The 24675-nt window shown below is 41.3% G+C and overlaps 2 protein-coding genes across 2 annotated transcripts; both read left to right on the top strand.

Moving 5' to 3' along the window:
• On the top strand, nt 1-5521 carry LOC121688186 (tripartite motif-containing protein 16-like). Its single transcript, XM_042067625.1, has 6 exons — nt 1-697; nt 2356-2451; nt 2680-2913; nt 3560-3722; nt 3825-3884; nt 4765-5521. Exons 1-6 carry the CDS (start codon nt 110-112, stop codon nt 5307-5309), a joined length of 1686 nt encoding a protein of 561 aa, XP_041923559.1. The 5' UTR covers nt 1-109; the 3' UTR covers nt 5310-5521.
• Nucleotides 5522-9087: 3566 nt separating this feature from the next.
• LOC121688409 (ras-related protein Rab-18-B-like) lies at nt 9088-19307 on the top strand. Its single transcript, XM_042067985.1, has 7 exons — nt 9088-9261; nt 12213-12268; nt 14428-14489; nt 15182-15254; nt 15528-15646; nt 15745-15811; nt 17349-19307. Exons 1-7 carry the CDS (start codon nt 9194-9196, stop codon nt 17516-17518), a joined length of 615 nt encoding a protein of 204 aa, XP_041923919.1. The 5' UTR covers nt 9088-9193; the 3' UTR covers nt 17519-19307.
• The last annotated feature ends 5368 nt before the right edge of the window (nt 19308-24675 follow it).

Genomic DNA, 24675 nt, shown 5'->3' on the forward strand with positions numbered 1-24675 from the left:
CGACCAATAGGCCACTCCCACTGCCCTATGTTGTTCCACTTCACCAGACACTAAAGTAATTTCTGCTTTCTGTTCAGTCTCCACAAGTGTCTCTTTTTGTTTCAGCAAAATGGCAGAGGCTGTTTCAGTATCTCAGGATCAGTTCAGCTGTCCAATTTGTCTAGATCTGCTGAAGGATCCTGTCACTCTTCCCTGTGGACACAGTTTCTGTATGGACTGCATTACAGGTTGTTGGGATCAGGAAAATATGAAGAGAGTCTACAGCTGCCCACAGTGCAGACAGACCTTCACTCCGAGGCCTGTCCTTTGCAAAAATACCATATTGGCTGAAATGGTACAGATGTTAAAAAAGACAGCAATCCATTCTGATTCCCCATCCCCAAATTATGTTGGACCTGGAGATGTGGAATGTGACGTCTGCGTTGGGAGAAAACGAAAGGCAGTCAAGTCCTGTCTGGTGTGTCTGTCCTCTTACTGTGAAACTCACCTCAGAGTTCATAATGATCTCAACACAGGGAAGAAACACAAAGTGGTTGATGCTTCTGGTAAATTAGAAAATCTGATCTGCTTTTGTCATGATAAACTGCTGGAGGTCTTCTGCCGCACTGATCAGACATGCATATGTGTGCTGTGTGTCATGGATGAACACAAAGGACATGATACAGTTTCAGCTGCGACCGAACGAATTGAAAAACAGATAAGAGAGTCCAGTAATAATTTCCTACAGTAGTTTGTTTACTATAATAAACAATATATAGTGCACTGAAATGCCTCTGTGTATGAAATACACTATTCAAATGCATGTGCCCCATAGCCCCCAACCCAGGCGATAAGTATTTTAGGTAACACTTTATTTTAATGTGTCGCTGTTACAGTGTACCTACCTAATTAGGTACAGTGGTACAACCTGTGTAACAACATGTACTATCAGGTACTATCATTGTACTTGCATTATGTATTTGTGGGTACCTACATATAGTTGTTACATTGTAATACTGAGTGCTTTTACAAAACTTTGCCAATTTGTCTAAATTTTCATCAGAGACAAAGAGCTGACCTGAGACCTGCTGGATGGGGTAAATCTGGTCATGATAGATATACAAACCATTCTTAGCTCCAACCTGTGCTGCTACAACCTTGTTACTCTTTGATACAGTGGAATAAAGTGTACCAGTTAATTACTTACATGTACATATGACATGTATGTTGTGTTGAGTCTTCGATATCTTGGAACAGGTCTACTAATTCACTACATAGTACATATATCAACTGTGTTGGTACACATTTATTACTATTTTGATACAGTGGAATAAACCCATTAAAATAAAGTGTACCAGTTAAGTACTTACAATTACATATTATATACATCCTGTCAATGATGTCATGCATCCTGTAATTGATGTGTTGAAACGTGTCTGCTGTTACACCACACAGTACATGTGAATTAGTAGACCTGTTCCAAGACATCGAAGACATAACATACATGTCATATGTACATGTAAGTAATTAACTGGTACACTTAATAGGTTTATTCCACTGTATCAAAGAGTAACAAGGTTGTAGCAGCACAGCTGTTACATGTACACTGAAGACAATGAGGCCTTGACTGGAGCTAAGAATGATTTGTATATCAAATCTATCATGACCAGATTTACCCCATCCAGCAGGTCTCAGGTCAGCTCTTTGCCTCTGATGAAAATTTAGACAAATTGGCAAAGTTTTGTAAAAGCACTCAGTATTACAATGTAACAACTATATGTAGGTACCCACAAATACATAATGCAAGTACAATGATAGTACCTGATAGTACATGTTGTTACACAGGTTGTACCACTGTACCTAATTAGGTAGGTACACTGTAACAGCGACACATTAAAATAAAGTGTTACCGTATTTTACATACAGATAATTTTATGATCGGTATGAGGGGGTAATAGTATTAAAGCTTTCATGCATGTGAAGTTATCCAAGAAGACAGGAAGGGACTTACACTGCAGGACCTGTTATAATAGTGGCTTTTATAGTAAAACAGCAAAAGATGGAAACATCAGTATGATCACCAAAATTAGCCTAATGCATGAGTAGGCTATCATATCATAGTAGCCAAATAAGAATAATCATCACAGTTTGATTAGATTAACCTCTCACCTGCCAAACAAGTTGCACTCAAAGCTCTTCTGGTAGCATGCTTGATCTGACCTATACTGGTTTACTGCATTGCTTTCAGTTTGTCATACAGGAAAAATATGTTTGAAGAGGGTGTGTTCATATGAACATCAAATACCTGCTTAAGATGTTACTAAAAGTCTTACAATATGTGCTGAAATAGCAAATGGCTTATATGTTACTTCACAGAAGCAGTTGGAGGAGAGTTGCAGAAAAACCCAAAAGACCATCGAAGAGAGACATAAGCACTTGCAGCAGATGAAAGAGGCCATTAAGTCTTTTAAGGTGAGTTCCAATCTGAGAGGTAGCAGGGCAGGCAGGTTTCAAGGTGCCTAGAACAGAATGTGGGATCCAGGCATGCAATGAGTTTTGATATTTATGCTATTTTTCAGGATTTCTACACAGGCCTTTGACTTTTCCAGCCTATAGGGCTGAACACTTTTTAAATCTTCCTTGCCAATTATGAAACAGAGTGGCAATCGAATTGAAATGTCCACTTATATCTCCAAACAGCACTCTGCTCAGGCAGCAGTGGAGAACAGTGAAAGGATTTTTACTGAAATGATCCGCTCCATTGAGAGAAGACGCTCTGAGGTGACAAGGCAGATTAGAGATCAGGAGAAGGCTGAAGTGAGTCGAGCTGAAGAACTCATGGAGAAACTGGAGCAGGAGATTACTGAGCTGAAGAAGAGTAATGTTGACCAAGAGCAGCTTTCACAAACAGAGGATCATACAAGCTTTCTCAGGGTAATCTTTCTGCTAAGTGAATCAGAATCCTTCCTGTAAATGTACATACTGTGTATTTCTTATTTCCATCCGTGATTTTGTACCCATGTGCACAGTATCTCTTGTTTCTTTAGTCTGTATGCAGTGTATCCTTAGGTTTATAATTGAATGGTTAGAATTCAATGGGAAATACACCTTTGTTTATGGTGTGTTTATTTGTCTGTAGATAGGTGAGCCATTGTTGCGTATGGCTGCTAACATTTGGCCAAGTGCAAGTTGGGGTCCTCCTGATTACCGACTGTCTATGAGGATCAGTCCTCCGAGTTAGAACAAGAGGTCACACTCCCCTTTGTTTGTAACAACATACTTAAGTTTAGAATATTCCTTGTCTAGTCAGTGATACAGGTGAATCTTCTAGGTGAAGCTTGTTTCTCTCCCTTGATGCACATCACTGAAAGAATAAAGCCTGTTTCCTGATTGACCATCATCCTGAATGAGTCTCCAGATAACTGTGGTACTAGGAATATTGCTATCAGTCACTTGCATTGCTCTGCTATTTTAAGCGACAATTAAGACGTTGCGAAGGGCATAACAGATTCAGTGTGGACAGAGAGCATTAAATCGGATGCTGTTAGGATACCCTGTAAGAGATTGTGTCTCTTTGCAGAGTTTTTGGTCTCTGTATTCTTTGACTGACCCAGAGGATTCATCATCCAACATCAGTTTTTGTTTAGATGTGGCATTTGATAAAGTGAAGGAAAATGTTTATCAGTTGAAAGAAGATGTGGAAGATTTACTTAAGCATGAAGTAGACCAGATTTCTATGAGAGGTAAGGAATACACAAAGAACATACATATTGTGCAACTCCACCTTCATAGGTACATTTTATTGTATTTTATCTTATAGTAAAACCCCTTCTTTCTCTATACAGCAAAAGCGATAAGAATATCCCCTCCCCTTGACCCCTTGACCAGACAGGACTTCTTAACATGTAAGAATAATTCACATTGCAGCTAGAAGACACTGCAGCAGAGCTGTTAATAGTAGGCTAGCCTACACATTACTGTATGTCGATTAACAGGATGTAGGCCTAATTCAAGATGTTGATGAAAACGAATAACACATTACCGATAGTATGTTGATTTAAATGAAGTAGCACACAGTAACACTATGACCATAAACATGAACATTAGATTCAGGGGATAAACAATACAGCTGTACACATTTTTCAATATGACTTATTACACGGCTTTTCAGAGTGCTGCAGAATGCTCTATTCACTTGAATGGGCCTTCCCAAAGTTCGGTGGTCTGCTAATTCTCAATAGCAGACCATTGCTAATATAACAGATCGCTGTCAAGGAAAATGGGCTTTGTGCTTCTAATTAACGTGTTTCATATTACTGCGCAAGGAATGGAACTTCATTCAAAAGTGAAAGCAGACGGTTGATCAGCTGTGTTCTAAAGAATGTTTGATTCAAGTTCAGCGTGTGCTGTTGTGAACTATTTGTTTCTCACCAAAAGCCACGATGAAACGGTAACAAATAGGCTATAGCCTAGGCTATGTGGGCTAAAGAGTTATATCGGGGGGAGTTTATTGTTTCGTTTTGGCAAGTAGCCGTGTAATAAGCGGGATAATGTATAGAACGCCGGTCATTATCAGGAAATAGGTCCCTTCAGGGCGGAACAAGACCCCTCCGCTGCGCGTCGGGTCCGGTTCGCCCTGTCGGGACTTATTTCCCAATGACCGGCGTTCTATACATTATCCCTTACATTTAGGTTCTAGAACTACACAGTACTGTTTTTAATGGAAAAACAAATATGACTATTGTTAACACAATTGTTATTACGGTATACCTTTTTCCTCCCCAGACTTGTGTCAACTCAATCTAGATCGCAATACGGCACAATCAAGACTTAATTTTTCTGATAATAACAAGGAACTTACCTGTAAAAAAAATGAGATGCAGTCATATACTTACAATCCAGAGAGGTTTGACTATTGGCAACAGGTGCTGTGTAAGGAAGCTGTGACAGGAAGATGCTACTGGGAGTTGGAGTGGAGCCCAAGTAACTCCGGAAGAGCATGGGGAGTTTATGTAGCAGTGTCCTACAAAGAGATCCGCAGAAAGGGAATAGACCAACAGGCCAAGTGTGGGCACAACAAGCACTCTTGGAGTTTACACTGCTGGTCCACTATGTGCTCTTTCATACACAATGGAAAGGTGACTCAACTCAGTGTTATTCCCAGCAGTAGAATTGGAGTGTATGTGGATCACAAAGCTGGAATTCTGTCTTTTTACAGCATCTGCAGAGACAAAATGACCCTCCTGCACAAAGTCCAGACCAAATTCACTCAGCCACTCTATGCTGGTTTTTGGTTAGATGTTGAAGCAAAAGTGAAGCTATGCCATTAGTTATGCCATGTTGTTTGGATGTCATCAGTGGTAGAACATGATGAGCCTTTTCCATCCATACTTGATGCACCTGACCCAAACATATTCCATCACTATGCAGCTCCGGAGACTCAGTTTGAGTAACTATAAATCCAAAAAAGGTTGAGACATGTACTGGCTTTCAAATGTTGCATTTTCTATTTTAGTGTCAATGATAGATCATTTAATTTGATTTACCGGTAATATTATTTAATTTAGAAGATAACTCTTGAGATGAAAAGTTTTTAAGTTGTGTAATTTTATTTAGACGAAAAAACCATTTGATATAAAGGTGAGACACTACAGATAAATAGGGTAAAAAAATGTAATTGATATCGTTAAACCGTTAAACTTGGCCAGTTGTTTACTTAATGTACATAAAGAAAAAAAAAAAATTGTTTGTATTTTTTCTGATTCTGTAAAAGTAGCCTAACTTTAATTTAATCATAGCCTATTTTCTGCACCCGTCTCCCTACCCATTCATCTTGGCTTCGCGAACTTTCCCTCAACACATGACAAACCATATATCAGAATAAACAGCAGACCTTACCGAACACAAAGGTGTAATTTTAATTAAATTTAATTACATTTAAATTTGCAGCAGTGTCTATATGCATGTCTCCAACTTTGGGGTTTACAATGTGTTTAACTTGTTCAATAGGCCTACATTATTTTATAACAGGCCAAATACAAAATAAATGTTACAAATATCGCCTAGATAGCCTATGTGTAGGTGCGATTTGTAGGATTGTTACCTAACGTTCTGTTGGCCAAAATCAAAACACTGGTGAACGTTCTCAAGACTACCAGACGCAAGCCTCTTCTGGGTTGCCAGATGTAATGAAGACTTAGCTAACGTTAGTTGACCTGCAGCTGCTTTAACGTTTCTCCACCCATGACCCAGCTACACATTACGGAAACAGTGAAAACAAAAAATACCTCTCTAACCAACGTAACATATGTAGCTGAAGTTAGCGATGCAGATGAAGTTTAGCATAGGCTACCTGTTGTGGAGAAATATGGGCAGCTATGAAATTTGCCTGCCTCTTGTAGGCGTTCAAGACAACTGACAGCTGTTGACAGTTGGCCTTTGCTAATTTGGCAACCCAAATAGGAGGACGCGCTAGCCCATTATTAATACGCTATTCTAGAATTAATCGTTCAAAACATAAACGAAAATTCCAAGAGATTCCGCCCCGTAACTGATTTTATTTCATGGGTGTTACGGGGTTTCACGGTTAGAGTAATGTTGTCAAATAAGCCATTACTTCAATTCATCGTGTTTCCTCACTCTCTGACAACATATGGTGATCATTTTTGGAATGGTTACAGTTTATTTTCCATTATTTCCTACATACTGGACCTTTAACATTGGAACTGCTCTTCGATAGGAACGCAACCACTTGGGGCGCTGGTTTTCACTTTCCCTCCCTATGGAACGAAATGGCACTAGTTCCGGACTCCTAACGTGTGTCAAAACATAAACTTTTCTCTGAATAAGCAATAATAACATATACATATAATTTTGTATACTATTTTACAGTCATTGTTTGTGTGTGATGCCAATGAAACACTCTTTCGGACACGGAATGAATAATTTCATTTTGCCCTGTTAACCGAGCTAGCTAGCTAGCTAGCTAACGTTAGCACAGTAAACGGAAAGTGAATGGGAATGTTCGCTAGCTAGGTAGCAGCTAAGAACTTTGGTTAAACTTATATATTGTTGTAAACAAACCTGAAATAACATATGTTCAGCAACTTTGTGGTAGTCTACTAGTTCTAGCAAAAAATATGTTAGGTTAGTTTATCAACTATCTCCTGAGTCTAGAGCCTCTGAGAACAGGTGGCTGTGCACCAGAGCTTTGAGGAGACAGTGACAGATCACAAACAAAGCTACTTTTGTCTTTATTTGTTTCGTTGGAAAATACAATTTCAATGTCGGAATGTTAGGGAGACGTGGCTTCTAGAAAATGGGTTCAAAAATTACATCGCTGAATGTAGGGCTAAGGGATTGGTCATATTCTGTAAAAATGTTAATTTCTCCCATAGGAATACATAGACACTGAACCTCCTGCTAGACTCCTAAATGGGCGTGACAGCAGTGTTGCCAACTATTTCAAATGGAAAGTAACTAAAACCAGCTCCAAAAGTCGCTAAATGTCGCTAGATGATGTCACACACTAATTTGCATATCAATTATGTCACCAGGTTGTGACCGCCCCCCCCCCCAAAAAAACAAAAACGGTGATGGCCCTTTAATACCCCTTTACAGCTGTTTGCTTTTCTCCTAGGCCTACTGAAATAGGCATATTTAATTTAATATACTTTTATAGGGTAATTGATACACTTTACACTTCTGTACATCTTGTCATAGTATAGCCTACACCAGAATGAGCAGATGTAGGCTAATTCACAAACGAAACAGGCATGACTCCTATTACAGCACAGCCGAACTCACTGCTCACTCAGAAGAATAAAAAGGGACGTTACATGCCATCACACCAGAGTCTCAAAAAGTCTCCAAGAACGCCAGAAAAAGTAGCTAGATTTGTCGCTAGTCGCTTTTTACAAAAAAAGTCGCTTGGGGGGTCTGAAATCTCGCTAAATATAGCGACAAAGTCGCTAAGTTGGCAACACTGCGTGACAGCTTCGAACCCCACCTTACAACGTGCCAGAATTTACCCTCTTATGAATCGTCTCGCTTTATCAACCGTCTCTGTTCCTACTGCACACCAAGATCCACAAATAAATACTACTAGATTTGAATGCGAAGACACCCTCCACTGAATAACCAGCAGATGGCATGTCTGTTATCAACTGATAGCAACAATCTTTCTGACGCTGTTTTCCCTAGTTCAGTTCAGTCAAGTGGTCTATGACTAGCAGGATTAACGACATGGAAGACACTGGATTAAATGGATGGGTAAGTAATAACAACTAGCCAGAACGATTTATTATCGGTTTTGATGTGTAGTGCCGTTTTTAATTTCATAGACTGTACTAAAGTCCATTTAGTCAGCGTACAGCTGCTAACAGCTGCTAACGTTAACAGCTAGCTAAACAGCTGGTGCCTTTTCAGCTTTGTTGGTGCCTGCACAAAACACATTAAGTTAAGATTTCCCTTAAAATCCGATTTAGGGCCCCCTTCAAATAAAATGTAGTTTCCCCTAAAGTTATTGTGTCTTGCAACTGCTGTTTTACAGATGTCACAGATCTTACGTTAAAGATGTTAACATAGCTTCTAGGCTAACGTAAGGTGAGAGCCAGCTCAGCTGAGATCGCTATCTGACTGCCATTAATGTCAATATTGCTAAATAGACTTATTTATACAGTCTATGAAATTAAAAATGGCACTACACATCGAAACCGATAATAAATCGTTCTGGCTAGTTCTTTATAGATCAGTGATCTTGGTGTGCAGTAGGAATGTCTCAAAATTACATCATCGGCATAAAAGCAAAAAGGAGATTCACAAATGCAGATTCCACATACAAAGTCAAGCATATTTATTTTCAAATTTCGAAAATATATTTACAAAGACACGTTTATTTATATAAATTTGTTTATTTATTTGTATGTCACATTTTTATATTTGTATTTTGTATTTGGATATTTATAAATGTATGTATATGTATATATATATCCTTTTATATATATTTAAATCATTTTGAGACAATCCTCACTCCCACATTATTATCCAGCAAAGTGGTTGACGAGGGCAGCCAATACTGTAGAGGGCAGTGATGAGCCTTTTTCTCGGTATACTACTTCAACTCAGGCGAAAAGGAAAACAAGAAACGTCGACTGTTGTTTGTTATCAGTTGGTTTGTTTTTCTAGTAGATTATTTATCACTCTTTAAACGGACATGGAGGACGACGTTCTTACAACGCTGAAAATATTGATCATCGGAGAAAGTGGTGTTGGAAAGTCAAGGTCAAGTCAAGATTTGTCCTCCTTGTTGGTGTTTAGATCAATGTAATTTCAGCTAGGCTGTGTCAGTGTTTAGCATCAGGTGGCTAACGTTAAGGTATTTTCCATCAGTTATGTTTAATCAAGGTAGCGTGACTAGCGTCAGAGAATGTCTAATAAGTAGACGGGCTCTAGTAGCATGCTACACCAGTGTTGCTGTTGCAGATATTGCTCTGTCTGATCCTGAACACTTTCTGGGAAAAGCCTGTGTGTGTGTGTGTGTGCGCACGTGTGTGTGGTTTTGCGAAGTCATGACACGGTTAAGTTTGGTAACTTTTAAAAAGCTTTCACATTATGCCTAAATTGGTCAGATATGTGACTGACAGTGGTGTGTGTGTTGATTATGGCTTCCCTCACATTAGTTGCTGCTTGTCATACTAGCAGCTAGTGTGTGTAGAAGTCTTCTAGACTGGACAAACAGGCTAGCTTCGAAGCTAGCTACTAATGCTACTCAATGTAAATAAATGGTGATATTGTGACAGGTTTACCATTCAGTGGAGAAAACGGCACATATTTATTTTACCAAATAAAAGCTAGACGCAATCTATCGCTACCAGGCTACTAGAACCTGGATTGATGGGTGGTCGTTGACAGGCCTTTGGACATGTGTGTGAAGAGAAGCACATTATGGGACTAGTTTGCGTGTAGGCTTTTATGTTCCCGTATTCCTGAAATGTGTAAGCCTACACAGTATTTTTTGGCCATAAAGAGATTTTGTAGTTTTATTCTTAATTGTATTGATGGTCTACTATTTAAGAATGCATGTGTAATTCATACAAGTAGCGTGTAAATAGACCTAGAAGCTACACACACTACCAATTTAAAACAAAATTTTGTGTAGCACATTTAAGTGCTTCACAGGTAAGACAGAGAGGTAATTAATTGTACACACATAGGTAGAACAAATATAATAGGATGAGAGAAAATACTTCTTTAAAAGAATAGAAATAAAATAAGTTGAGGTAACAAGCCAATAAAATATGAATTAAAAAAAGAAAAAAAGTATGGTAAATAAATAAGCATTAGTAAAAACAATAGAACAGAATAAAAACAGTAAAACATGCAAATGATTACTTAAAAGCAACATACATGATATATGAATGTTTGATTTGTTTTTTTAAATGGTCTACTGTCCTGTTGTGCATTTTATTTTACGTTTAACTGTTATGTTATTATTTTTATTTTTATTTTATTTTGTTATAACTAGAGTGCATCTATTGTAAATAAACCTGTCCTCTTGATTCATCATACTGTGATTCACACTAATTGTATGGTGAAGATAGGTCTAGGTGTATGCCACTAGGTGTATGCCACTTAAGTACTGTTACTGTATTGGCAACACAAATGTGAGTTAAGTACTCAAGACATTGGTGTATTTCTGTTTGTGATAGAATTCAGTGTTTTCATTATGCTGGGTCATTTACTAGGCATAGATTATGCCAACATGTTGCAGACCTTTTTTTTTTTTATTTAGCTTTCATACATTTTCATGGAATGTGTTGAATCTGTTAACCCCTTTTTTTATTGACCCCTGGTAATTTATTTTATAGCCTACTGGATTTCTGAGTAATTTTGCCAGAAACGGCTAAATTAAATGTAGACTATGACATTTCACAAATTGACAGCAACACCGATAAATCTCTGTTATTTTCTTCTCTGCAAATGTAAAGTGTCTGTGAGCAGCTAGGCTAGGTCTTCCATAGGAAGCTTTGGTAGGATTAGACATTTCTTACATTCCCTCCCTCTGTCGTTCTCTGGAGTCTTTATACTCTATCCACCACACTTTATTACCTTACTAAATACTTGATCTCACTCTCAAATTTTCCAATATCCGCTGCTGGAAAGAGTAGGTGTGTTTCACATCCATCTCTAAAGGGGAGTGCTAAATCTTTAATAAAATCCTCCCCAGTTGGTGTGACTTCAAGAGAATTAAAGGGAACTCATCTACATATTAGGTTAGGTGTTTTATATCTGGATGTACTCCAGTGATTGCCTCACTGTCTCAAACCCAGCAGCCATTTCTTAATGGCCTCCTCTGTGATATTGGTGCACCTGGCGTAAACTAGCCCAGTAGTAGACTATCCCGTTTCCAGTAAATATGAAGAGCATTTCTGGCAAGTCAGCAGGTTGACCTTTATCTTCTGCATGGCGGCTGAGTAATTGTGCCACAGCTGGAAAGGAAATGAGAGGGATCATCTAATCAAATGCGCAGTCTCGTATGTGCGCTCACGGAAATACAAGAATTTGTCAAGTTGAGAGATGAAACCAGAAGAGGACAGAAAGAATGAGGGGGGAAACTGGAGAGGTAGCTGCAAGGTAGCGCTCATTAATATTGCAGATCACCATTATAGTGTAAAGGAAGCCCTGTTGGCCGCGAGTCTGCGGAGAGTCTTTGGTCTGTTGCTCTTACTGAAGACACAAATGTATTTGAGTAGGCCCTCAGCCTAATGTTGGTCATTAGGGTGCCAGTAAGGAATTGTCCTCAAGAGTAGGGTTAGTGGGGAGAGTTAAGTACAAAGAAGCGCTGCATATCATTATGATTGGTCAATGGTCATTTTGGTTATGAGAAATTGTGAAATGCTGTCCTGTTTTGTTTGTTCATATCTTTCAAATTTGTGCAAGGGGCACACACATCCCAGAGGTTAAAATAGGTGCTGGACTCAAGAGTCTAAGAGGAACATGAGTGAAAAGTCCAAACACTGGAGCTCCAATTGAATAGATGGTTTAATCACCACAAGTGTAACATTTCGGGCCATATTGCCCTTCCTCAGACAAGGGAAGACAAGGAAAGGGCAATGTACCCCCGAAACATTACACATGTGGTGATTAAACCATCTATTCAATTGGCGCTCCAGTGTGCAGACTTTTCACTCATGTTCATATCCTTCTCTTTCTATTCTGTTTCTTGTCTCCAGTCTTCTGCTGCGATTCACAGATGACACATTTGATCCAGAACTTGCAGCTACAATTGGTGAGTGTTTATCAGTGGAATACGACACATTATTCCTTCTGTCCCTCTCTTTCTCCCTTTCTCTCGTTCTTCCTGTCCTTTAATCTCACTCCCTTTCTCACATTTACACACAAACTCTTTCACATTCAGTCATCTAGACGCTCTGTCGTTCCCGGTAAAAACATTAAACAGTATTTCTTTAGGAGGCCCCGTGCAGACGTGCTTAAGCTATGCTGGATAATGGGCACACATACACACACACACACACTCATACACACACACACGCACATATACACACACACATACACAAAAGCCACAGCCCGGTCAGAGCAGGAGTGCTATAAATCAGGTGTCCTGCGGTAGAGATGACGGCTCTTCATGGCTTCACCGAGAGCTGGCTCTTCCTGTCCAGGCCCAGTAAAGCGCACTTGTCGACTGTGGGGCTGCACGCTTTTAAAACACGAGCCTCCTGTCTCAAGGTCTCTGTGTACTCTCCCAGGCGACCCTGAAAAAGCTTTAATAACTCAACTGAGGAAAAAAAAAATACACATAGAGGGATAAGATTCATCAGTCTGCCAATAATCTGAGACATGGCGAATTGCCAGACAGCCCCCGCCATGTGAGAGGAGGAGAAGGAAGTCATTGAGGATCTTACGGTGTAATGTGGAGGGGCGAGGTCTGTGCCTGCGCGGGTAGCAGGACAAGTGGTTCTCCAGTGGGCATGGCCTCTGGCTGTGATGCGCTGATCTGTGACGGCGCTGACGGCCACAGCAAACAGATGGAGCTCTGCTGAAGCGCCGGCCCTCCCCACCAGAAGAGTTATACCTGGGGCCCTTTATAGGTGTCCTGTCCGGCAATCTGTCATACTTATATCAATGGTTAAAACATGTCTCTGAGATATTGTGGTAACAGTACGCCTCGTTTTATTTATTACTCACGCACAGTCGGTCTCCCTTTCTCTCTGTCCTTCCCATACAAACACACACACGCACTATCACCTGATCCATTATTAAATCTTTCTTCTCTGTGCTCCTGAGTGAGTGTTGAATGGCCTGTCTTGTGGATATAATGTCGAGAGACGTCTGTAAAATCACTCAACAGGAGCACGCCCCATCTCCTTGTGCTAACTTCAAGAATAGAATCAATGTGTGTTGCATGTGTCTGAGACAGTGTGGTTTGTGTGTGATAGAGAGAGCGAATATATATGATCATCAGAGCAGTCGTGCTTTCACTGGCTCTGCTGCCAAGGCTTAATGCTGGCTGTCATTCAGCTGTGATGCATGTCCATACTGTCTTATACCAGGGCTGCTTCAGTCTGTTATCTACATATAAGACTAGGAAAACTACAGTGTTTAATAATATTTAACTTATTCATAAAATACCTAGGGTTTCACAATACAGGATTAGCACATTATCTAGACTAGAGCAGAGTGTCTGTCAAACCCGAAAGAAAAACTTTTAATATAAATAGGCCTACATGTAGTGCTGAACAACTTAGGGAAAATATAATTTTTGAAAGTCAAGCTTCAGTTCAGCATTCACTATATAATGCGTTCGTTGACTCTGAAATAGTAATTTGTCTATTATTGTGCTAAGTTCTCCAAATGTAAAGCACTTTGACTTTGAAAAGCACTTTGAAAGGTGCTATGCAAATAAAGCGTATTATTATTATTATTATTATTATTATTATTATTATTTGCTTACTTATTGGGCAACACCAGCACTACTTCTGCTTTTTTTGCTGTACATTCATCTTGCTGCTGCCTGTGTTACTTTTTTCAAATGTTTGTCATGTTGCCTCAGGAGCCAGCAAGTGCTTTACATAGATTTTGCATAGTACCTTTGATGGCGTGTTTGTACAAAATTTTTGGTAAAATACTCACAAATAATTATAGTCTCAAGCTGTATGATGCATTGCAGTCTTCGTTATTTGTTAACTGTATTATTGAAATTGCATTTTCGATTAAAAATGTATTAATCTTTCAGCCCTTGTATGCCAGAATTTAAGGTGGTTTGGTGTCAAGGACTTGACACTGAAGAGATTCTTTAGCTAACTAAACTTGTTTTGCGAAATGCCCCCATTATTATTTGTCTAAGCCTTGTTTGGCCTTGTTGTCTTGTTCTATCACCCTGGTAGTGTTGGGTTTCCTACTGCTTACCTTTATGTTTGTGCGTCACAGGTGTGGATTTTAAGGTGAAGACCCTCACGATCGATGGCAACAGGGCAAAACTTGCCATTTGGGTGAGTGTGTATTGTGTATGTGTATGTTGTTTTGTTGTGTGTGTGAGAGAGTGAGAGTGAGAAGAGAATCCTCCCCTCATGCTGTTGTTTCTGTGTCTGCTTTTTGTGAATGATCCTTGGAGCATTTAGTCCAGATACCTGCAGGGGGCGATATAGGTCCACACTTGAACTCCACTGGACAGCAAATGGAAATATTTTACTTGTGTGTGGAATGGCATCATTTCAGATACCGATGGGACAGCTGTTTTTTTTTAATCAAATTTCCTATGCATGTAGGCACACTCAGTCACACGGAGAGAGAATATTTCTATAAAAGTACAGTACATTTTATTCTGATTGGATCGTGATCAGATTTGTTTTTTTGCTGGAGGATTAATAAATAATTGTGTGTCGTATAATTCTCCCTGTGTGGAGTCTGCATTTTATGATGCACGACTTTGAGTGAATTTGTTTTTTTTTTTTGTATTGCAATGGGTGCATTTTCAAAAAGTAGATCTGAGACTGTGTGTGTGTGTGTGTGTGTGTGTGTGTGTGTGAAAGAAATATGTTAATGCTTGATTGTGTGATTTTGTGTGTGTGTTTGTGAAAGAAATATGTATGTGCTTGATTGTGTGATTTTGTGTGTGTGTGTGTATTTGTGTTTGGGATATTGTCGTAGTAAGCTGAGCAGTCTGTGTTGTGTTATTCCTCAGGACACTGCCGGTCAGGAGCGCTTCCGCACGCTCACGCCCAGCTACTACAGAGGAGCTCAGGGAGTCATACTGGGTGAGTCGGCAAGGCCAATACAAACATGAACTCCACACAAACACAATGAATAGAGTGTATCAGCAGGAGTATCCTTCCTCCACTTCATTAGTGATCACAGGCATATACTGACATAGAAACTCCTGTTCCTGTAGGCCATGCTGATGGTCCTTGGGAGGTGCTTGTGTGGACAAAAGCAAGCTGAAGGCTGTGGCTTGGTCGAATTGTGTTTCGGTGTCATGTCGTCTTTGTAGACATAAACACATTGTTTTTCTCTCTTTCTTTTTTAATCAGTCTATGATGTCACAAGGAGAGATACGTTTGCCAAACTAGACAACTGGCTGAATGAGCTGGAGACGTACTGCACAAGAAATGACCTGGTGAAGATGCTGGTGGGGAACAAAATCGACAAAGTAAGTGTGCCGTTGTGCCATAGTTAACTTGCATGATGTGGCTTCCGTAGTGTTGATTAATGCCTAGAAGGAATTCAAAAATCTTTTTTTTTTTCCAGGAAGGCCATGAATTGGACAGAAGTGAAGGACTCAAGTTTGCACGCAAACATTCCATGCTGTTTATAGGTAAGGCCTGAAGATTTGCAGATAAATATATACTTGCAGATTTCCTTTCTGAATGTGTGTGTGAATCAAGCATTAAAGCATACTGTTATGTACTGTAGACCCAATGCAGACAGTCAGGTTGAAGATTTGTAAGGCATGTCTACTATTCCAGATGCCCAAGTAGGTGGCAGCTGGAATCCCTCAAAAAGTCTTGAGGATCTTTGCAGGCTTAGTAATTAGCAACCACAACTTTCAAATCCATGCGAAACAAGTCAGCAGCTATGGGACTTCCAAAAAGACAGACATCCTTACCAACCAGTTATTCTCGGTATTGGTAGCACTTTGAAGGGATTTGTGGCCCTCCTACAGCGGTCGACTCTAGTGGCAGCTAGCGAGAACTGTGAACATCGAGAGCTGCTCGAAGTTCGTAGGAGTTGAGTTTCCTTCATAGCGGACTGCTTCCTCTTCCAGCTCATGGTTTGCTTCAGGCAGCGCCGTTGGCTTGTCCCTCTGACAGTGGCCTGCACTTTACATTATGAAGTACGTAGCATTATAGATGAGGTCATCTCTTTTTCGAAGCGTCAAACAGGAATTAGGGATTAAGTCAAAAATTCACTGTGACACTGAAATTAGAGTGCTTCCGTCTCGCGTTTCAGATCCGCTTTTAGAACGCCGCGCTCTGCCGGGACGCACCGGGCCGACCTCAGACCTCTCCGATTTTGGCAGTTCTGTCGAGCCAAGCTGAGCGTGCTGTGTATATCTTAAGCTGACGTCTTTTCCTCCAAGATGGAAGGGCACAGCCACACACTTGGTGCACGTGTGTGTGCATGTGTTTGTGTGTGTGTGTGTGTGTGTGTGTGTGTGTGTGTCAGATGTTGTGTAAGCACATATCTGTCTAAATTAGCTGTCTTTTAGACGGGCTATCGATGAGGGCAGCCCGCTGAAGACATAAGCAGATGGCACTGGGGCACTAAGCCCCCTTGCTTTAGGCGGCTGAGCCAATCACAGGGCACGCTCCCTTCTGTGGGGCTCTGAGCGTTTTTCCCCCATGCCTCTGCCTCCTCCATCCCGTCCTGTTGGCTTTGCCATCATTCAGCCTCTCCGCTGGCTCTCCTGGGGCCCACCCAGCACCCTCTCCAGTGCCCTCTTCATCCTCAAGCTCCTCTAGTCGTTAAGATCTCCACTCCAGTCCTCTCCACATTATCCGTTAGTTATGGCCGAGGGGTAAGGGAGTTGAGTGGCCGCATCGGTCTTGCATGAAAGCTTCAGCTGCATGAAGTGGTCTGCTGCCAAGCCCAGACAAGTGAACCATGCAGAAAAGTGCAACATGAAGGTCACCGTTCACTCTGTTATGCCTTATGAATTGTATGGAATTTACTAATGGATGTTATTCTTCTCCTCCTTTTCCTCTTTCTCTTCTCCCTCCTTTTTCTTCTCTCTCTCTCTCTCTCTCTCTCTCTCTCTCTCTCTCTATCCTGCTCCATTTGATCTCTCCTCAACCCCCCCTCCCCTCTATCTGTCCCTCTGCCTCTCTCCTCTCTTCTCCTCTCCCTCTCAGAGGCGAGCGCAAAGACACGAGACGGTGTCCAGTGTGCGTTTGAGGAGCTTGTGGAGAAGATCCTTCAGACTCCTGGCCTGTGGGAGAGCGAGGGGAGAGGAGGCGTCCGGCTGGCCGATGATGAGGACGTGGCACCGGGGAGCTGTGGGGGCTACTGCTCCCTGGTCTAACACCTCCACCAACACCACCACCACACGTTCTCGCGTACATCTACAGTAGGAAACAGACATCTTCTGAAAGGGAAAAAAAAACATTCACACGCACGTGCATAGCCACTTTTCTTGGGCAGGTACGTCTCTGTTTATCACAGGCATGCAAGTGCTTACGTACAGACACACTCATAGACATACACAGGTGTACACACACACACACACACACAGTACACTATAGGAACATAGATCTCCCTCAGCCATCAGAAAAAATATGTCCCAAGTTCACATCATTTTTATCGCGAAGCCGCTAAAACATTAACGCTATCAGTAGAAAACATACACATGACCTCATGACCAACTGAAGGAGAAAACCAGAGGCTATGTCATCTGTCAGGACCGAATTATCCATTAACTGTCTGCATGGGAGTTTTCATTTGCATGCTCCCCCAATGCTAGCCCAACTCCCTTCATTTGTTGAAGATACCTGATCACGCTATTCTTTGAGGAGAGATCACGCAGAATTAGTTGTTGTCATAGAAATGGAAGCTTTGACTACAGAAAACAAACACACTCAATTACTACCACAAAAAACATATCAGATTGTCCATTTTCAGATTCTCCTTAGCAGGATAAGTTTGATTCCCTTTTCATTTTTTTTAATTTTTTTTGGTCGAACTGTATGGTATGCTGGTGCAGAAGCATGGCAACAGGAGACCAGTAGACCAGACCCGGCTCTGTGCTCGGCTTGGCATGGCACGACCTGCCATTTTTTTTTTTCTGCTCCACATGCACAGCATTTTTCTATTTTGTTGTGGCTATGATGTTGATCATCTCTTTCAGTGTTCACACATGCACACTGCCACAATAGAACTTACGTGCTGAAAGAAAGTTACCAACAGATGAAAGATAAAAAGCCCCGCAGTAGTCTGTGTTTTGGCCGAGAGGTGCGAGTCGTCTGCGTCCCAGCTAGTCGGCCCGCGTGAGGTGGAAAAATCTGGAAAAGTATCGCCTGTTCAGCGGCAGAGGACTGTGAGTCATAAGGGTGTGTACACAAGCCATCAGACACGAAGACGGACAGACATATGCAGACAGACAGACAGAAAGCGCGTATTGCCAGCGAAAAAGAGGCAGAGGGACGCCCTTTACTCATGTTCCTATTTGTTCCCTTACAGTTTGTCATCATTTATTACTTTTGAGCTTTTAATTCCATCCAAAGGGTTGTCAGTGCTATTGTTTAAAATTGAAAGTAACCTTTGACCCTAAGTAGCCTGGCAACGTGGGCCTGCCCCTTCAGTCTCACCGTAACACTGTGCAGGTGGTTTGTCTTGAGAGGGGGTTATTTTTATTTCTCTCTATTGTCTTTATTTGGTTATTTTTCCCCCCTCTGTTATGTGTCTGTGTGTATCACGAAAGCTCAAATATGTTTTCTTCTTGGGAATGGGATTGGGATTGGGTGTTTTATGTATGACCATGTTTTTGATTCACCAATATTTATTTGTTTTCAAAGAAGGTCCTCCAAAGATTGACTTTTTTTACTATAAGGACTGGAGATCTATGATTGGTTGAAATCACAGAAAGGAAGAGCAAAGATATTAGCCACGGGATGTAAGTTCTTTTTTAAAGGCGTGCATCCCTTGTTTAGCTGCGAAGAATGTAAAGCCAGTATAGTGGCATAGTATGAGTAGCACCTGCTGGGCTTATTGCATGTTTTTTTTAACAGACTGATATTAACTGTATATGACCTATTATTGTTTGTAACTTCAAAAAAAACCTAAACAACTATTTACAATAAATGAACTCAAAAAGACATTTGTGTTTCTCAAATTGTCTATCCAAATATCCTCATCGACCCTCCACAGACTTTGGTCATTGGAACGCTAGCATTGCTGTGGGAATTCTGGGGAATCTCCACTTGTTTAGGCTGTGTCCTCACATGGACCTAAATCATCCGTCCCTCTGACAGCCCAAGGCCGTTTCTATGGTAATAATTGGGTTTGACTAGGAGATGTGTAATTCCTGTGCATGCATGAAAGGGGACTCGTGACACATTGTTGCCATGGATGCAGCCTGGCAAGAGCATCGCAGTTTGGATGAAAATATGTCTCGGTCAAACACCAAGTGCGTCGGACGTAGCGAGCGCATGGCGGTGTGCATTGGGCCGCTCGCCACCGCTGATGGACGCCTGGAATGAGACCACAGCACCGCGGGCCGAGGAAGCCTGGTTCTCAGGGTTCTGAAGAATCCGAGCATGCACACCTCGCAAGCCTCAGCAGTTTTTTTCTTTCTTTTTTTGAAATTTCCATTCCAGAATCTTCTCAGCATTTCCTTCCCGAAACGAGCTCCAGGAAAATAGGCCTGTGTGTCAGCTCCGTGCGACATGTTTCAGGATTCGCAGAGGGATCAATCATTTTCACCTGGATCAAACACCGCAAAACTCTAACACACTCAACAGGGGCCGGTACTGTATATACATGTATGCTATGTTTGAACTGTTGCCTACAGTTCACTGTCCAAATACAGGAGGCATTGGAGGCTTCTAAGAACTGCATGGAGAAATATAAAAATGTTTGGTTCACACTCACAACCTATATGTCGTTGAGTCAGATTTTTGGTATTTGCCATAGCCCCCACATTCTACATTCCACATTCCACATTATCTTGGCCATACTTTTATCCTGTACCTTAACTTGTGAAACAAGGACCTCAAACTACCAAGTCCCTTCGGTTCTATTCCCACAGAGCACATATTCTGACAACACGTATAGCCCTCTTGAACCATACGTCACACTGGATGAAAGTGTCATCATGAATATCTGTTAATTCCTCTCAGTCCCCCTTCCTTCTTTCCATTTCTCTATCTTTCTTTCTCTTCATATCTCTCAGGTGCAGGACTCGGTGCTCAGACATATTCTCCGAGGAGCCATCACACTGTCATGCTTAAAACCGTTACAGGACATCAGGCTCGGCTTCATGAGGTGTTGGGTTGTGTGCTCCTCTCTCTCTCTCTCTCTCTCTCTCTCTCTCTCTCTCTTGAAGCGTCCCCCTGTTAGTCTTACAGACCTTTTTCCGTTAGATGTTCCCATTCTTCTCGATGGGCAAAAGCAGACTGGAATCAATTATCTGAATGTATAAAAATGTCATTTCAACCATGTGTTTTACCATCTAAAAATGTCAGTGTTGATAACAAGAGATGCTTTACTCAAAGTTATCATTCTAGGTTTACTAATGCACTAAAGGTAAAGCATTTACTGGCTTAATTCTTTGTTTTGATGGTCGTGTCTTTAATTCCCTTTTGAGAATTCTCGACAACTGAAAATAAGCAACAAAGAAAGAAAATATAAAAATCCTATTAAGGCTTCCGCAAAGGGAAACAAAATCTCCACAGACTTCCAGCAGCCTGTTTGAGCTTTCCCACTGCGTAGCCATCCAACTATAGCAAAAGAATGAAAGAGGCATTTGTAAGGTATCCAGTTGGCCTCAGTTTTGACTTATCTGATGAAACCAACTGCAATACTAAGGCCCACAGTGGTCTTTTGATTGTGCTCTTATATCCGTTCTTTCAAGCTCATCCTCACATGACAGAAATAGATTTGGTAAGGTAATGCTACATGCTAATTTAGTCTTTAAAAATGTTGGATTGTGAATTTTGGAGTGAATGGACTCTTGTGTATTTTTTTTTCACTTTGTTTATCAAGTCTTTATGGACTAGCATATTGTCTGAAGTCCTTATACGAGACACCCAAATAGTGGAGTGGAAGACTGTTCCCTCTGCTGTAAGCCTCTGACTTGGTCTCTCTCTGCAGGAGTACGGGCCTATGAGGTCACATGCATAAGCCTCCCAGAACAGATGAGTGTGTCAGTGCAAGTGGAAATACTTTAATTATTCTGAATTGCTTGTTTGGACTTAGTCAGGGTCTGCCACATTTGTTCCCAGATGTTGCGTCATGAGCTTCCGATTTCTGTGTTTGACAATCTACTGATGGATGTGTCTCTTTAACATTTTTTTTCTTTGTGCATATTGTTTCTTTTTTCTTTCTATTCCTCTATCTGTCCCCAGTCTTTCATTCATTCATTCATCCATTTTGTCTTGCAATTACATAGTTTCTTCCTTTCTTGCCTGCTCTCCTTTCTTCGCTGTTTAAGTGTGTTTTGTATCTCCTGAGAAAACAAATCACACCTCATAGATAACATCTTCTGTGGAATCCCCTTCACTGGCTTTGAGTTGCCATGGCGACAACGTGATGGACAGTGGGGGAGGGAGAGTGATGAAGGGGCCTCTTCTCTGGGAAGTCAGATGTCAGGAAAAGTAGCTCAATTCATTTGCCCCAGAGCCCCCCACGATGCCATCAGCCTCCCTAGCTTCCTGTGTGGCGTGTTTCTCGCTGCGCTCCGCGCACTCAAATTCCTGTGCCGTGCTGTCATTCACGACGCGATCAAAAAAGAAAGAGGGAAATAAAACAAGTCTTCTAGTTACCCTGCCAGGCTACTACTACTGCATTGCACAGGCAAACCCTCAAAACTTAGCTGCAAACTTCCATAATAAACTAATCACATTGTATCAACACGCACAGAGTGTATTTTTACCGCACAGCCAAAGACCTGTTTCCACGGAAAAACCGCATGTTTCACCGTGGCGGTTCCGTTCCAGCGGTGCCGACGGCTGACCTGAGAGCAAGTGAAGGGATGGAGCCTTACTCCTGTTCTGGTGATTGGCACATGGATAGACAGATTCATTATTTTGCATAAACAATAGCACCATGTGTTTTAATTACTGGGTTTATTTTGTCTCACTATGCCAATCCATCACCGCGTCCTGTGCCAGGGAATTCAGCCTTAACCACACGAGAGCCGCCAGTCCAACCCTAGATAAGGCTGTGCAGTGAGACCCTGTGTGTGTGTGTGTGTTCAACAGCATGTCAGTCATTGCCCTCTCAACAGCATTGAATCCAAGTGTAACACTGTTGCACCCTGAATAATTTAATCAGGCATATGTGTTGAACTGGCCAACAAAATTCTCTCCTTCCTATTAGATTGGGTGGGCTGTTTTCTTCTTCAATCTATATGTTATGTATGTACAGTAGGCTATACATAATTCTTTATAGTCTGGTGTGAATAATCCAATTTACTCTCTTAAATGTTATTCATTTTAATTCATAGCAAACTTGTCTACTAGGGTTTAATAGGGTAGATTTTCTAATTTGGAATGGGATCAGTTAATATATCTATTTGATGACTGAAACCTCAATGTACAGTAAGATACAGACAGGAACCCGAGTTGTGACAGCTTATATCAGCTAATATAGTCTAGATTATGTAAATATGGATTTAGATGTGAAAACATTTTAATTAACTCCAGTTAGTGGGATAAATTAATGCTACATTAATGCTTGTTAACCATAACATCATTAGAATGAATGATGCATTCATTAGTATAATACTAACAGAGAGAGCAGCTGTTGGTTCAAGCCAGTAGCAACACTTCTTCTGTTCAAACAAATTATTAAAGTTTTGGGCAATACCAAAATCGATCTGTTGGAAAATTCACTTCATTACAGTGTAGGCTACCACATACCTTTTTTTTTTCAAAGGACTGTGTTCCAATCTTGGATGAATAAATAACACAGGTTTATAATTAGTAAATGCTAACGTGTCATAGTGAATACTCAACTACTAATGACCAGTGCTCCTGCCAACCACTACTGTACTTGTCCTGTGAAAAGATTACCCTTATTACAGCCAATTATAACATCTCAAATTAGCTTCATTACTCAGAAACATCTAAAACGTATGGTGCTGTTCATGGACTTTTCTAAGCCAGATGTTGACTTGTTTGTTAGTATCAGTATGTGTCTTTATCTACCCATTGTAATTGTCTCACCTCTCTCTCTCTCTCTCGTTCTCTCGCTCACTTTCTGGACATGCTGTTCAGTCCAAACCTCTCCTCTGTTTCCCGTAAGCAACTTGGCCGCATCATCCCCCAACACGAGGTTGCTCTGTGTGAAGCACCCTGTGGACGCTCTAAAAGCCCCTCTGGTCTCTACATAAATGTTAGCTGCAGCAAACAACATTCACTTGAATGGGAGATTGGTGGTTGCAAAGGCTTCCCAGGCCTCTCCGAACAGACGCCGCAGTGACGCACTGAGGTCTGATCTGGTCATCTGGGGTTAGCCTCCTCTGTCCTGTGCAGCGTGCCAGCTGTCATGGGCGGTTGTCATCTTACATTGTGACTGAGGAACGTGTTGGAGAATGGCTGATTGATTGACTGGCCCTTTAACAACAGCAGCCAATCCTGAGTTAGTCTGGACCCAGAGGCAGCAAATTGTGAGAAGAAGCCAGCATGGGACTGTAGACTGTGAACCAGGGGCATGTTCAAAAACAGAATCTTTTGCTCTGTTTTGCTACGATTTCCGGTCTGTACACGCAACAGGTGTGCAACAGGTTTCTAAGGTAGTTTTCTCCTGGTTTTGGTGGGTGAGTCAGAAGTGCTGTCCTATCAGCATCGACATGTGTACAAAACCCGCCATATTAAAAAGGCAGTGAGTACAGCATATCCACCCGAAGTCATTCACAGATAAATGATGGGAATGAAAAGTTGAAAAGAAAATGACACCTATATTTACATCGATTTCGGCAGGCTCAGAATATATTTCAAAAAGAAAGCTGACAATGGCCTTCTCAGAGTGCTTTGGTGAGCAAATATACAGAGTATTCAATGCACCACTGTTTGTGTTGAATCATATACTTTGCAACCGGCTCCCACCCCCTCACTCCCAGCAGGCCTTCTCCTAACCCCATGCTGGGCCCATGTCAATGTTTAAATCTCAACATCCAGACAGTGTCGCAGTCGGCAGCAGCTAAGATTCAGGTAAGGTCATGGGGGCAGCCACCAGACAGGAGTCATCCTCGTCACTGCGCCGACGTGAAACGTGAGTGAGGATATAACTCCCAGCTGTACACCCCTGCTCCAACCCCCAACCAGTCTGGCTCCAAACATTCTCTAGTGGAGACTTATCTTTATGTAGATGGATATCTTAATCTGATTATGCCAGACAGGCATCCCCCCCCACACACACACACTTTTACTTACCCCCACGTGTACGCTGTCCTTTACTGCCTGTTTTTTCTCCCTTTATACATACAGTATAAAAATGAATTTTCTGATAGGTATTAGATTT

Source organism: Alosa sapidissima, chromosome 17 (genome assembly GCF_018492685.1).
Source record: "Alosa sapidissima isolate fAloSap1 chromosome 17, fAloSap1.pri, whole genome shotgun sequence".
In the NCBI taxonomy this organism is placed as follows: Eukaryota; Metazoa; Chordata; class Actinopteri; order Clupeiformes; family Clupeidae; genus Alosa; species Alosa sapidissima.